The 16,398-nt window shown below is 40.4% G+C and overlaps 1 protein-coding gene across 1 annotated transcript in view; it reads right to left on the bottom strand.

Annotated features, from left to right (window-relative positions):
- The window catches only part of wdr11 (WD repeat domain 11), a 50,876-nt gene that overhangs the window by 33,153 nt on the left and 1,325 nt on the right, over positions 1-16,398 (bottom strand). Inside the window, 10 exon segments of the mRNA XM_023411738.2 lie at positions 1,704-1,880; positions 4,649-4,749; positions 5,827-6,025; positions 6,770-6,872; positions 8,701-8,866; positions 13,984-14,041; positions 14,044-14,184; positions 14,309-14,482; positions 14,736-14,889; positions 15,604-15,607. Coding sequence (XP_023267506.2) covers positions 1,704-1,880; positions 4,649-4,749; positions 5,827-6,025; positions 6,770-6,872; positions 8,701-8,866; positions 13,984-14,041; positions 14,044-14,184; positions 14,309-14,482; positions 14,736-14,889; positions 15,604-15,607 — 1,277 coding nt within the window.

Raw genomic sequence — 16,398 nt, 5'->3', positions numbered from 1 at the left:
GGAGTCATGCTGTTGAGGCCAAATTCGAAAACCCCACCATCTGCGTGGCTTAGCCAAAATCCAGATTCATCAGACCAGGCTGAATTTTTCCAGTTTTAAATGTGTTATGCATTCTGCGATGCTTGTCTGCTCACAGTTGTAAAGAGTTGTTATCTTACAGAATAAGTTACTGTAGCCCGTCAGTCAGCAGAAACCAGTCTTGCCATTTTTTTCTAACCTCTCTCATCAACAAGGCGTTTCTGTGCAAGGAACTGCTGCTCATTGTGAGCAATGGTTTTATTCTCTGAGCTGTATGCAGAAGTTGACTTCATGCAATGTCCATGGCCTTGCTTTTTAGAGAGTTTGTGTGTGTGTGTGTGTGTGTGTGTGTGTGTGGGTGGGTGTGCCTGAGTAAGCATGTTATTTCTTAACAGCTACTTGTTTCATACAGTTCAGAAATTTGTTCTAAACTCTGTTGCTACACGCATGTTTCTAAATTGTGGATACACCAATGAATCCTCATACAGAGTGACTGAGTGAAACTCTTGCAACACTGGTCACAGATGTAAGGCTTTTTCTCCAGTGTGGATACACTGATGAACCCTCAAATGGTAGGACCCCCTTTGTGTGATTTAAGTTTTATTGACAATGCACTTCTTTAAACAAAGACCATCAAACCCAAAATAAAACAGCTGAAGAAAGCTTGTTTTCTTCCTACCATTTACGTGTGATTGAAGTACCAATTTTTGCAGGTTAAAAGCTGCCTTCATGTAGGTCAGAGGCAGAAAGGTTTGACAGATGCACTGATGGTTTCCATGGTAACCAGGGCCAATTCCAATTCAAAAGGTTCCAATTCCAAAAGCTTTGTAAAATAACCCTGGTAAAATCACGAAGCATTCCATGCCCCAAATATCTGATATTAGACACTTGACAGTTTCACAAAACTGTGCTCTGAGCAATAAACTAATAAAAAAAAATCTGTTATTATGGGAATTGGTCACTTTATGGGTGAATAAATGCATGCACCAATTGAGAATTCCCATATTTTTGATGAAATTATTGACAAAGTCTTATTCCAGTTAACTAAAGATTAATGTGATTACCATAAGCATGGTAATGTTGAAGGATTCCACAATAGTGTGCTGTCATGTTAATATTAGCATCATCTTAGTGCCTACTGGTCGACTACAAGCTGGGCAAAGAGAGCTTTTTCACCCCTCAGTGGGCTGAGACCGAACTAAAACCTCACCTCATCATATCAACCGGGGCCGGATCAAATGTCAGTTGTAATTGTCTGCACCTGCAGACAAATCTATAATCTAAATCAGCACCAAACAGTATTTATGAAGCATTTACTTATGTTCAGTAAAACTATTTGTTGACATGACTGTGACAGAGAAAAGCAAAAACACAAAAACAGTTCATCCATCATTGGTTTTGTCTTTGAAGGCCAGCACTGATACAACTGGTTATTATCTGAAACAGCAACCAGTCATGATGAAACAAAACAACATACTGAATACAAGTGCAAACATTACTGCCAGATTTTTGGAAAACACAGAAACTACACTTAAAAGCATACCTTGTGCTGGACTTTGAGAAGTGCTGATGTATGATAACAATGCTGACACAGTATGAGCTCTGTACAATGGAATATATTTCAGAATACTACCCAGTACGTTCTCGTGGTACAGATCACAGCTTTCACAGCTCTTATTACCTACCTACAGCCAGCAGGGGTTGGTAGTGGTTGATGTTTTTGGTGGTAAGTGGCGGGCACATGCGAATGGCAAATGGTGGCAGCGGTAGACCAGACAGAAGGCCAGTCAGCAGGAACTTCAACTGGACCTCTTGCTGGTTGGATGATGGAGGAGGAGCCTCACCAGCTATCAAGGTCTGGCCTGGAGAAGAAACCACAGAATGGACAGGTTTAAGGCGGGCGATATCAAAAACCCTACCTTTCAGTTGCAACTTCATTGATGGAACAATTAAAAATGTCAAACAACAGTGAATATAGCATCTGTGAAATTGGTAGAAGAACAGGACGGATTTCCCTTTCCCTTTGTTGTAACTTGCAGAAAAAGAGTGAGGGCTGCTTTTTACTGCATCTTAACCCAGCGCATACAATCTTCAATAAATCAATATTACAACTTACATCACAGTTTATGTGATTGGATCTCTAAGCTGGCGTGTCTGATTAGGTTTTGGCCCCTGATCCAAGTCCTTTTAATATCGTGTGTGTTGATATAACTGTGTCCAATTGAATATTTAAGCTCACATTAAAATTAGTCAAGCTGATCCAGTTTAGATGATATGTCTGGCAATATTAAGAAAAGGCAGTCTGTGTCACAACTTCATTTTAATGATTCCCTAGAACTTTTTCTACAATGTTCTACAGTATTTTGCATGAAATCTGTGGAGAGAGTAGTTTCAGCCTGGAGAGGATTCAGACAGCTACTCTGACGTAACCATCCGTAAGAATACTTCATTAAAATCGCTTGCTGCAGTTTATTTGTTCATGCCAATTCATAGTTCACTTGTTTGCAAAAATGTGTTTTATATATACTGCAGGTTACACTATTTAAATGGAGCACAAGAAAACAACAAGCATACACGGAGCACTATGTGTTACACTGAACAAAGACATCAGACAAAATTAAACACAAACCCCAGAAACAAAAATGAAAACACAAACAAACTACCAACTGCAGCTGAAGAACTGACATTAACATCATGAACTATTGAACAGCATCACAAAGTAGCTCCTGCTACAACTCCAGATGAGGCTGCATATACATGAGACAGACATGGTGTCCTAATTCCGTGCAGGTGTGACTCATCCTACATCGAGTGCTGCGGCACAGTGTCATTTGTACCCTGACAAAGGCATAAGCTGAAACATGTTGGAATAAACCTAATCTTTTTTTTAGCACGGAGAGAAGTGTGTGGTTATCTGTCTTTCCCTCTTTCTCTTTTGAATTCTGGATACATATTTGCAACAGAGCTCATTAGCACTCTAACGTATAAAACCTTCAACTTGACGATCTACGCCGAAGCTGTTTCTTTGGCTGAATCGGAAAAGCTCACGCAATGTGACTGCAGCTGGAGCCAGCAAAAAAGAACCAGTAGCGTTTGTTTCATTAAGCTGTGGCCACAGTTATCAAGTTGGCCAGCTTTAATGATCTCAAAGATGTGGTGGTGAGTTGAGACAACTACGCCACAGACCCATGTTTTACACAGGAATATCTATAGGCCTCATCCAGTTAAATCTACTTTGCTGATTTCATCAAATTTTTAATACCAGGCGGTCACAGAACTTAACAGCGTTTTTCACATAAACATAAGCCTCAGGTCCTTTAATATTTTGAAATACCTGAACACATATTTTAACTGAGGCTTGGATGTTGATGGCAGTACCCTTCACAATCAGACTGTTAATGACTACACTTTATATGCTCTAAATGGGCAATCATCTACATTTGTATATTTGCTGCAGGGCTTTGTGACACCCTCTGAGTGTGCAACAACCTTGACGTTATAATTGGCACCGGCTGAAAAATCCATTTTGTTTATATTTCATGCAACATAATAGCCTTCTTTACATTGGAAATTTTATGTCTATCTAAATGTGCGTCATTACAGCTTGGAGATATAATTAAATGAGATGGGGACAGAATTCCCAACAAGCCAACGAGTCAATAAAAACAAACCATTGATAGAATATATTACCATATGCAGCAAATGAAAATATGAAATGAAAGCTTTTTAGGTCACAGCTCTCGCCTATAGCAATGATCACACTGATGCCTTTCTTATGTTGGCCAATCAGCATCAGATCTTAACAACAAGCTGGTTTTTCACAGAATTGTAGCATCCTGCAGACCAGTTACATTCCCTCAAGTGCTTTAGTCAGCAGCTGTCAGACAGAGCTATTGCGACAGACAGTAGCTGGGTCCAATGTGTGTGTGTGTGTGTGTGTCTGTGTGTGTGTGCGCATGTGGAGAAAGACAGCAAAATTCCTCTTATGCCAACATAACTACTAGTGCTCCACCTCCCCAAGGCCTTCCTGGCACTGGCAGTTTGACTTTCACTGAATACAAGTGGCAAACATAGAAAAAACAAAAACCAAAAAAAAAAAAAGGAAAAAAGAGAGTCCTGCATCTCATTACAATTTTATACCCACATTCATCTTTTGATCGGCAGCTCTTTTCTAAATCAACAGTGAGAAGAGAGACAGGGTGAGAGTGAAATAGAAGTATATCATAAGCAAAAAGATGAGATGGTAAAGAGATAAAAGTGAGAGACAGGAATGGCCAAGAACCCATGGGACTCTTTGTGCAGAGCCATTCAGCTTGGGAAATAACACTGGCCTGTGTCGTGCGCAGAGGAGAAACCAGCAGCCACACATTAAAGCAGAAAGTGAAGGAGAGCCCCGAGGCTCACACAACTCACAGAGGTACAATAAAAGATATAAGAAGGCCTGATGCACACAAACATTCACACAAATACAACCATGTTTCCTTCATTCTTGAGTTTTCACATTTTCTCTCAAAAATGAAAGTCATTCTTCTATTGAGAGGGAGTATGCTTTTGCTGCAATAAGAAGTGATGTACGTGACATTCTCTGTGGTATTGTAGATGGGGTTGACAGTGATGTGGACGTTCATACCGATCATGCTGTTGAGAGAGAGATCCTGAATCCTTTTCTGGTTTGGACCCAGTGGAGCTCCACAAAATGACACAGGGGAGTAGAGTGGCGACAACCCCGAACTGACAGACAGTGGGGAAAGAGAATATTAATTGAATACATTTTTTTCCACATGAAAGCAAGGCGCACATCCATTATTGAAAGCAAGTGAATGGGGAGTGATAAATGAATATTGCTTGTGCGAATGATGGATGTGATCCGCTTTTTAATAAATTACTGACCCAGAGGGACACAGCAGCTTTCGCAGAGGATGACATGTGTACTGATTCCTTCTATTGATTAGATGCTGCTGACTTAAAAAAAAAAAAAAAAAGAGATGATTCCTAGAAAAATAATTTTCATGACTGCTGATGGAGTTTGATACACTGGCCTCTTCATCTAAGATTGAACAGATACAGCAGAGTGACATGCCTCACCCTCAATAACTTAATTTATCTGTAGATGCTCAGCACACCGTGACAAACACCATGTCACAGAGGGAATTATAATTTATGTCAATATATCAAACCTGGGCCAAGGCATGTTTTTAGGATTTGTTCTGGCTTTGAAATAGGAACACTGTGCACCAGAATATCTGAGCAATTACAAGCAAGCATCAGAATATCAATGTAATTTAGTGTGAAAGACAACTGCCATCATCTGAACAGTCCTGAAATAGAAAACCCACCTGTCTGAAACTTCAAGAAAATAAAACTCAAACAAAACTATAATAAGACACTTCATCATAGAGAGGCAAAAAGAAGAATATGTCAACGCTTCTTAATTCACTGCTGTAGATTTCTGTTGTTTTCCCAAATTAAACTGGTTTGCTCACAGGCAGACAAACCTCTCTCAGCCTCACACAGGAAGGTAACTTTAGAGGGAGATACAAAACTATCTCCTCGACAGCAGCAAGGGAGTGTTCCATCAAAGGCAAGCAGGGCTCATCAACGTGAGCTAAACTCTCTGCACCCCTATATACGCCAGTCACTAAGAAGACTAAATTTAGGTCAGAGGATTATGCAGTTTAAAGTCAGTTTCAGTCACCTTACAAAGTAGTCAAACTTTCCTTCCTGCCATTTCAGCCACCTCCCGCAAAAACTGTAATATAGCTTGACAGAATGATTTGCATATGTGTATGTGTGTGTGTGTGTGTGTACCTAGGATTGGCAGCAGCCTTGCCAGTGTGGGCTTTGAGCTCCCACAGCATGACTCTGCCGTCACTGACCATCAGCCCAGCATTGTTTTCGTTGACAGGGCAGATTACCATGCGATATGGGCGAACTGTCTTGGTAACTCGGATGGCATCGCACTGAGAGCGGAGGTCGTAGACGAGCTCCTGGACACTCTGTTCTGGATCTGAGGGAGAGAGGGATGGAGAAAGAAACAGAGAGACACAAAGGAGATTAAAGTGGTCGAAAGGTAGGGAAAGAAAGTGTGACAGTAAGGGAGAGTGGAAAACAACAATGGTGGGAGATAAAAACTAATAAGATGGAATCAGAGCAAATTGATGAAGACATGAATTGAGGTGCACTGAAAAAAAAGAAGGAAAAAAAAGAGAAAATTTGGAAGAAGACACTGAGTAAATTTTAACAGTAAAGGGAATGCAGAAAGAAAGAGGCAGGGAGGTAGATAATGGTGCAATTGAGAGAAAATGCAAGTGAGAGACCAGTGAAAACAATTTCTGAGGAGGTTAGAGGAGGAGCGTCGCGAGGTACAGGAAAGGATTTAAAGAAGATAAGACAAGAAGAAAAGGAAATGAGAGAATAAATGACTGCATGAGAGACTCACAAAGGACATGGCAGAAGAAAAGACAGATGAGTAGACAGTGGAAGAGATTGCAAGAAGAGTAAGTGAGGAAGGGAGAGATACAGCGAGACAATGGACTCCCATCGGCCTATAACATTAAGCCAAAGATAAATGAGACAGTAAGAGGCAAAATGCCCACTGGAGCATAGAGACAGACTCAGACTGCAGTGCAGTTTGGCTGAATAGACGACGACACTGTGACAGCAAAGGAGCGACAGTGGTTTGTGAGTGAGTGCAGTACAGCCGGCATGCGCTGTATGTATAAGTGCGCATCTATGTGAAGACATTTCATACCTGCTGCCTCCTCTGGAGTGGTAGTAGAGCGACACACTCGAAGGGTAATGCACCCGTTCTCATGGAGACAGTAGAGGGCGTCCCGCTGAGCACAGGGAATAACCTAAACACAGGGAGAGAAAGGGAAACAGTGAATGATCACAGAATGAGAAGTCTGTATGTGTAATTTTTTTTTGATTTACTACAAAAACAAATGTAAACAAAAGCAAAGCTACATCGAGCCCCTCTGTCAGCCTGAAAAGATGAGGATTTTTGTCATTTAAAAAGTAACTACAGCAACTAGCGACAGACTTTAAGCTGATCGGTAAATTTTAATAATGATCAAGCATTCATCATTGATCACTTTGTCATTTTTGTCTTGGTCACTGTGTTGCCACAAGGCCATGTCTCACATAGATGTTTGACCCCTAACATTTTAATTTAACTTATATTTTAAATGCTCTAACCCCATTTATGCAAGTGAAGTTGCACAAAATATTACAAACACTTTCCAATATAGTGCAATACAAATCAATCTATCAGATTGCATTAGATGTGTAGCTACTATATGTGTACCAGCTCTGTGTACATTGTGTATGTGCCAAATCTGACAGTGTGTAGTATAGATGTTCATGTGCCTATATTTCGTGGCCTTTCCTTGACTACTGGACCTTCTGCTGAATATTTGTTGAAGCTGTGTCATCAGTCATGCAAATTGGCTGCGTGACAAGCACTTTATAACACTTAGAGAAGGGAGGCGTTGGCCGGACAGAGCCTGGGCGGCTGAGTAATACCCCTTTACTCCTACTCTCTGACTTTAGGACTTACTCCTTTACTACAAAGGCTCATTTTACCTTTGTACTATTTAACCGTCGATGCATTTGTTGAAAAAAGAACACTGGCAAGCCAAAGAAAGTAAGATTTATGGAAGTATAATAGAATATAGAACATAACGTAATTCCTTACGCACCAAAAATGTCAATTGACCATGTTGATAAAATAAGGAATAGCAAACTGGCCCCTGCATGTGCATACAGGCATGAACTTCAAGGCTATACATTTAAAAGGGAATATTATGGCTCATATAGAGTGCAACAACCGTAGTGGAAGCCATGAGATCTACTCAGCGTAATGACAAGCCACCACGACAGTCCTTCACAGACAGACACGGAGTGTTAGGGGTGAAGGCAGAGTGAACAGAGTGACATTAACAGTTTCTGCTCCGTTATTGGCTCTGGAGCCGTGACAAATCCTCGACCTAATACCTCCACAGCATTCATCAATTTCCAATTAGAAATCCAGACTCCAAAAGATGGGAATTGGCACCTAAAGGTCACTAGTGCTGCTGAATGTGACTACAGAAAGAAAGTCAGACAATATGTAGGCTGGTGGGATTTTTTTTTGCTGTAGCTAAGGACTGCATGGCCTTGCTGTGCTGTCACCAGACCTTGATGAGGTGAGCACAGAGAGGGAGGAAGAGGAGTAGAGAACTTTATCATTCACGGCAGGGGGAATTGGCTTCCCGGAAGAATCATCCATAAAAAAAGACAGAATTTGGTAAAGCGTTTCTAGTAATGCAATAAAAATAGAAAATGTGCACAGGGCTCATTTGGGGGGAAGGAAACATGGTGATGTAAGAAGTATGTTAGAGTGAGACAGCACAGCCATCTTTTCATTTATCTCACCTTGACCAACAAAGATGCAGTGCGAACATTTTGGAAGTTGTCTTTGAATGTAACTTCCAAATGTAAAGCAGAAATGTCTCTCTGCATCACATTCTTAACTATCAGAAAAAGGGTGTAGAGCTGAGAGACTTCTCACCTTCAGTAGTTCAAATTCAAAACTGCGTTGCTCTTTTTTTACATTTTACATTTCCACAAACTCTAATTCTGTCAAGTTTTACAGAGATCCTTACCACACAGAATTTGCTGAACATGTACACAGTGCCTCACCTGAGTGAAGGGCACCCCAGAGCGCTCAATGGCCACCACACCAACCGTCTGGCTGAGCTCCAGGTCCAGGATAAGGATCTCTCTGGGATAAAGTAGCAGCATGTGGTTCCTCTTGGATGGCAGGTAGGACAGCTGCAGACAGTCGTTCAAAGTCACCGCCTCTGCACTACAGATCGACATAGGAGAGTAAAGACGAGAATTTACACAAAGAAAGAAAAGGAAATCAATTTCGGTGTCAAGATCATTTTTTAACTGACAAAATTTGGGACATCCTTGGAAATGGTAAGCCAAAGGCCTTTAAGAAATGAATTCATCTTTTGATAAGTTAACTCGAATTTCAGATATAATCATGCCTGCAACTCCACCAAAATATCCAAGGATACAGCATTTCATACATTTGGCTATTGTCTTGGTTTTGCATGTAATGCATTGTAACTACTAGAAATGAAGATGTAGATAACAGGATGTATTGCCTGCAGACTCGGTGCCAAAAATACAACACATGCATATGAAATATTCAAATGATATGCAGACCAATGTGAAGATGGATTAGAAAATCTTAAAACAAGCTTAATAAAAACTGTCTCATTTCATAGTTCAACTTGATCTTTATTCATGTCCTCCCATAGCGAAGGCTGAGTGAATTAGTTATTACTGTTGTTGTCTCTGAGAGTCTCAGGCAAATGAGGGAGAACTTAAAAGTGAATTTGGTCGGATGATGGGAGGCTGATGAATTAAGCAGGTATTGGCAGTAGAAAAAAATCCATTCCTTTACTTTGAGAGTCCTAAAAATGTTAAATGTAAACTTAGTCCGTTTGCTGTAACTTCTTTCATGTGTGTTAATTACAAACACTATCATCCACAGCAGCAATCCAGTTCAATCTCTCTGTATGACAACAAAGCAGTCACTAACACTTTGTAGTTCAGTCAGAGAGAACAAAGGGCTGATTTTCTCAGAATCTATGAGTGGGTCCATAACTATAACTCATTCCTACAGCTTCATTCCTCTAGGTCACGGTGAGATCAACTAAAGGAGAGACAAACTTTATAACACAATGTGGATCATTATCATCTAGGGGAAAGTATAATAGATAAAATGGACTCAACAGAGGAACCTTTAGGAGTTGCTGAGCTAAATCAGACAGTTACTGGCTCACTGAAGCCAGGCGAGGCAGAGATAGAGGCTGAAATGACTGAGCCACCAAAGGCAAAACATCAGAAAGAAACAGTGAAAGACTTCTGTGTCTTAGATGCAAAAAAGAAAGCAACAGATCTTCACAGAGAAAGAGGAAAAAAATGAAAAAAAGACATATCCTATAACCCCAAACCCTCCCAAAATATTCAGCTGTCCAATTTCCAAAACATCACACACTTCTCACATCTCTCTCTCTCTCTTTGCTGAGAATAAGGGATGAAGGCTACAGCAGTCAGTGGATCATACATAGTAATGTATCGCTACATGCATACATGTGCACGCACACACACACACACAGTGAGTCACGCAAGGTGTGTTTGGAGGAGGCTACCTCAAAGACACCTCCAGCTTCTATTGTTTAATCATGTTAAACAAACTTAAATAACCCAAATGTCATTAAAACCAAATACAATTTTTATACATTATGTAAGTACTTCAGCTTGAGCTTCTGAAGTTTAGACAATACAGAATAAACCCACTTGATACTGGCAGGCAGTGGTGAATAAATCATGACTTTGGCTCAAATGCATAAGTACATTTTATAAGTGAGCCCCGCAAGTCTTGGATAAAGGAAGACCAGCAGCAGCTGGACACATCTGACAACAGTGGGGACCAAAAAAGAAACAAGATGAAACTAAACTTGAAACTCTCATAAATCATCCTGTGGAAATAGAAAAAAATGTTTTTACAATATAAACCTTCGTAAACCTTGCCAACCTCAGCGGGTCAGTCAGGTCAGAAGGTTCTTGAAATTTAGATAGTTGATCTTTTGTGAGTTTTATGAAATAGGTTGGTACATTTTAGGATTTGCTCTTTCATGTCTTTGAATTTTATTTAATGTTTTTAGGTTGCCCTTCCTACCTTTAAAAAACAACATTAAAATCCGTTTTGGTTATTGCTTTTAATGACAAAAAACAGGCTGGCTTTTATTGTGAAGCAGTCACATCCTGGTTACCGATTATTAAGACAGTGACAGTGAGTTTGTTTGGTTGCGGATTCACCAGTTGCTCTTTTGTTGATGCTCTTTGTTATTTCTGCCCCCAGAATTCCTGTAGTGCCGTTACCATGGTAACCACAGGTGTCTGAGATCTTAGGGGTTGCTAGTTTTTTAGTGATTAAAAATTTGTAAATATTAAAAAAAAAATACATTTAGTTTGTCCATATGCGTGTGTGTGTGTGTGTGTGTGTGTGTGTGTGTGTGTGTGTGTGTGTGTGCATCTGTGTGTGAACAGGCATGCTGGCGTGTGAGTGTGAAACCAATTTCTGTCACCTTGACAAAGGCACCAAATCTGTGCTGGCTAACAACCACATTAATGGCTGCCTGATGAGACACTAATGTGCATGATATAGTTCTGTATTGAGGGAGTTTCTGATAACAGTCCGGGAGACCAGAGTCTTGTTTAAATCCCCCATCTATCAAACGGAGGTACAGAGGAGCGATACTGTAACGCACTGAACATGATAAACACCATAACTTGACACACAGACAAAGGCAGACTCAAAGAATACAGCATTTTCAGCGAGAGGAATAACCAACGCATGAAAAGTGGGGGGAAGAAAGTGTCACATACCAACAGTAAACAAAAAGACCGAAATGGACAAGACAAGACAAGAGAGGCGAGAGAAAATAAAGACAAGCAAGATTAATGGACTGTTTGTTATTAGAGCTGACTGGGTGGGTGGACAAAGAGGCCGGGGTGCTGCTGCTATAAATAAGCCTGTTTGACAGTCACAACCGCTCAGGCAGGAAGCTGCCAGCACATCAAAAAAGGCTTTGGTTCCATTGCAACTTTTTGTAAAGTAATGCCTTAAACAGTTTTACAAGTTTGTCACTGAATGTTACAAAAATGAGGTTAGCCACTACTTCATCTGTGTTTCAATATGACAAAATAATGTAGTAAATCTTCCAGGCGATAAATCTTCCCAGTTCCTCTGAGAAATGTAGGCGCTTCATTTCCTTACACTTGCTTTCATTTATCACCAGGTTTAACTGTAACTGACGACAGTTTTAACTCCTATAAAGTTTATAATAGAACTTAGGGTAATCGATCTGTTTCAAATCTTGATGGAAACGAGACTAGACACCATGTACGGATTTCCATTTCATTGTTGGTTGCATTATAGACTGTTCCATAGTCAGGCTGGTCATCGAGCGCACCATGAGAAATCTCGATGGTCCGCCACATCGGTGGGCTGATCAAAAAATCAGATACGGCAGCAAACGGAAACGAGAAACAACATGATTACTGCAGCACATCAGCAAAGCAATAAAAGCCCTGTTAAAAAATAAAGGGTTTCTGTTCAATGAAACACCTAGTGTTATAAATCCCTCTAAAACCACAGATGGACAGAACTTCTGAAAGTTAGGGTAAAATATCAGCGCTTTTAAAAGCATGCATTCTGGTGACAGTGGCGATGGATGCTAACAGCTCTGCTGAAAGAACTAGCAGCTCTCCTGTTGTTATAGCAACAAAAAAGCCAAAAGCCGAAAGGCCTGTTACCATTGGCGGTTGAGGTTAAAGGAGGCCCTGGTCACTATTTGAGGAAATATGACTGTGAAAATTGTGGATCCGCTATAAACACCCCAAATGACATAATATAAACTGGTCACGTCAAACCATTTTGAAAGAGCAACAGCTAATGGGAAAAGTCAGACACTCAACTGACCAATTGTGTAACTTCAGCATTCACTCAACTCTATCTCTCACTCAGTCACACACCAAACTCTTCACTGAGTTGAACAAACATACAATCACAGAATGAAAACCAGGTCCAAACTCCATTATAATCTCACATAGCAAAGCCTCTTATTCCATCCTGTTGCAGAAACATAGTTTCTGGAAAATCTCTCAGGTATTATACAGTATATAGTTTTACCACATGTCATGTCATTCCTCCCAAACAGGAAAGCTGTCACAATTCACTTTCAACAGGTCAGTTCACTTGCTGAACAAGACTAGGTCAAAACCTAGTATATGAGTAGACCACATGTGGTCAGTGAGGGCGTAGTTTCAGATCTTTATCTGTTTGCTTCTCTCCTCCTCTCTGTGCTCACATACACAGTTCTTTAATACAGCCGATTTCCCAACAAAGCTGTTTTTCTTTTACATGTTCAGAGTTTTGTTCTGGCTCAAAATGAGGCAGAGGCGGTACACCCCTTATCATGAGCCCGCAGATGCATGTGTACTGCGCCTTCAACTGGCTCAAGCAACCAAATTGTTACCGGCACCGTACATAAGGAGTACCAGCTGATTTTGGGCTAAATGGGAAAATTTTTCAGTTATGTGGCATTCGGCTGAGCAATGGTAGAATTATGATAATTCAACTCTATCGCTCAGGCCATCAGTCAGTCACTCACAGACACTTGCGATTATAGGACTGCCCCCACTGTCCAGCCAACAAAAGGGGGAGAGCAGCACAAGTTGATTTCATTCAAACGTGGCATGTTGTCATGTTAATGTGCTCTCAAGACCACATCTTTTATCTCGTATTTTACACTCATATCTAATGGATGGAAACTCTGATTAATAACGCAAGACATACTCAGTGCCTGAATATGTTGTCCAACAGCAAAGGACATAACATAATTAATGCATGCTGACAGGGGCAGATTCACCACAGGTCAAGGGCACATATACACACTTTGTAGCTAAAGATGCCCCGAGCATAAAAAAACAGTCTGATAAAATTGTCGCTTTGAACTCAGTTTCAATAAAAATCCATTGAGATGACCCTGAGCAATGCCCTTCAATCCCAGTTGCCGGAGTGAGGTTGCAAATGAACCTCACTTAGAATGCTGATCAGGCTGTGTGAGATTTCTAAAACTGATATGATCAAAGACATATTAAAAAAAATGTTCAAAATGAGCAGGAAATTGCACAGGTGGCCCACTCCCAATGAATTGCTGGCCACCTAAAATTATGTTTTAAGAAATTAATGCATTTGATTCATTAATAACATGCTTGGAAATTAAAGCCATACAACTTTTTAGACCATCAGCATGGTATGTATGTGTAAAGAACATTTGAGTTTTCCCCTGTATTCTGAAATACAGTTATGGAAGTTCAGTGTAATTTAGTGGCACTTACGTGGGTTTTTCATTGGTGATGAGCACTTTGACCTTGTTGAGGGCTTTCTTGGCTCCGTCGGGGCCGGGGCAGCAGCGGGAGCAGGTTTGGTGTGGGCCGGGCTTGCGTGTGGGCTGGCAATGTAGACCTTTTTGCCAGCGCTGCCTGGCGGTTTGGAGTGGGAAAAGTCTGTGATAAAGACTATTCCTTCGCTGGTCAGCACTGCCGAGGAAGAGCAGGGAAACATTATAAAGGTGCTTATTAAGACCACAGCTGGACAGATTGTCAGTATTCTATTAGCAATTTAAAAAATCATTTTCCTTTAGACAGTATATTGTTCACTTACGTGCCATGTTGGACGGGTCAAAGGGGTCGAAAGAAAAAGAGAGGATGTTCTCAGCGTAGCTCTTCTTCCACAGCTTGGTGCCTGTGTCTCCATTCCACAGGACAATGTAGTTGGGAGGGTGGACGGCTAACAGCAAATCACGAGACGCATCCTGATTCCACAACCATTCCAAGTCTGACAGGGCAAGAGAGGAAGACCGAGAGGAGAAGGTGGGAATGAATTGGATAGGGATGTGGTGTGTGACAGGAGGAAAGACAGAGTGACGGTAAGAGCATCTTAATGAAAACAAATAGCCAATAACAGAGCAACAGCTGAAAGTTTCTCCTTGGCAGCTCTGGCAGAGTAATTTTCTATTTCTGTAGCGAGCTGAGGGAGAAAAAAAATCAATTCAAGCCTGCACAATGGGGGTTTGTGGAAGATCCCTTACCTTGGATTGGTTTGGAGTGCTCCTGGATCTCACAATGAGCAGTGCCACTGACTACATCCCACACTATTATCTTCCCTGAGGCATCTCCCGAGGCCAGACGCAGACAGTATGGTGAGCTCAAGTTGTGGTAGTAGTTTTCTCTGGACCATTTCACCTAACAAACACACAACAAATGCTAAGCATCTGGTGCAGGCTGCGGAAACATTTCCACAGTGTCAATGTCCACAAGTTGTTTTTATGCTAATGTTAAGCACCTTCAACTGCTGTAGTGCATGAAAAGCACCACACAAATAACACTGACTTGACTTCACTAAACAAAGTAAACAACAGAAGCTGACAGTAGCATCATATTTTTCAAATAGAAGATGATAAATTTCAGTAATTAAACAGCAGATGCCACAATCTTCTTGTTTACTGTAGACTTATCCTAACCAGGATTTTTTTTTCTGTATTTGTGCTTTTACACATTCTAACTAATAACTACAGTCCATGGAAATGTGGGTTTAGGGGAGAAAGATATAGAAAACAAGAAAAAAATCAGTTGCAGACCCTATAGGAAACACATAACATTGATATGAAGCCAGTGCAAGCTCTATACTAAAAAAGACAACAACTGTATGTATGAACAAGCTGATGTTTAAATAATTGATTATGTCTATATATTTGTTCCTGAACAGCCTTGCCCTTTACTGGGGCTACTACTTTTTTCCAGCAAGCTTTCCAGTGTCAGCCTGGGTGGTGAGGAATAGCCCGCTGCTGTGACTGCAGTGCTTTACAAGATTAAAGTGTGCTTTGGAGTGAGGAATGAGAGCGTCGGATTGAGCCCAGGCACTGATAATCACTGTAGAATTTATTGCCCATTATTTACCCTTCTACAAAACACACAAGCATATGTACCCATATACACAAACAATGGGATTCTCTGTCACTGTAGAAGCAACCTTTATCAGTGTTGCTGGTGTGGGCTTAGACAGTGAAGCAGAGCTGAATTTGTCGACTAGACAGAGGGACAAAAACAACTTAGTTCAACGTCAAACAATGCTGACATTAATACTGGGTTATAAAGAATTGTTCCATTAACAGCTGTGAATTTGTATTACACCGGGAAAGCCTAAAAGGATCAAGAAACTGACTTAATGTTAAGGACAAAGGGCATAAGAGCAATAAAGATATTTAAAGCTTAAGCTTACAAACCAGTTTTTGCTCAAATATTCAATAAACACTGTCCGAAAACAGACTTTCTTCACCCAAAGTATTCTTTTCACATCAATCAGGTCAACCTGTCACATATTTCTTTTTTTTTTTTACCTCCACTACACTACAATATTCTACACTAAGTTTTCAATTCTTTTTTTTTCTGTTGTTTTTAGATTGTTTTTTTTCTCCAACCACTTACATTACTGACAGTTTTCAAATTATATTTTGCAGCCAATGGAGCAGAGCTACAACTATTAGACAATTAGTTGATTAGTGAATTGAAAGAAAATTAATCTTATTAATATTATCTTCTGCTTTTATTTCAATGTTTCTTTGATAGTTAGTGAAATTACTTTGGGCTTTTGATGGTTACATGTCACTTTGGGCTCTGGACTAAACAATTGATAACTTAATTGAGAAAATAATCAACTGAGTGACCAACAATGAAAATAATTGTTACTTGGAG

This window comes from Seriola lalandi, unplaced genomic scaffold (assembly GCF_002814215.2).
Source record: "Seriola lalandi dorsalis isolate HSWRI2012SDOR001 ecotype SW California unplaced genomic scaffold, Sedor1 jcf7180002054470, whole genome shotgun sequence".
Lineage (NCBI taxonomy): Eukaryota > Metazoa > Chordata > Actinopteri > Carangiformes > Carangidae > Seriola > Seriola lalandi.
The sequence above is the reverse complement of the archived record's forward strand: the minus strand, read 5'-3'. Positions and strand labels throughout refer to the sequence as shown.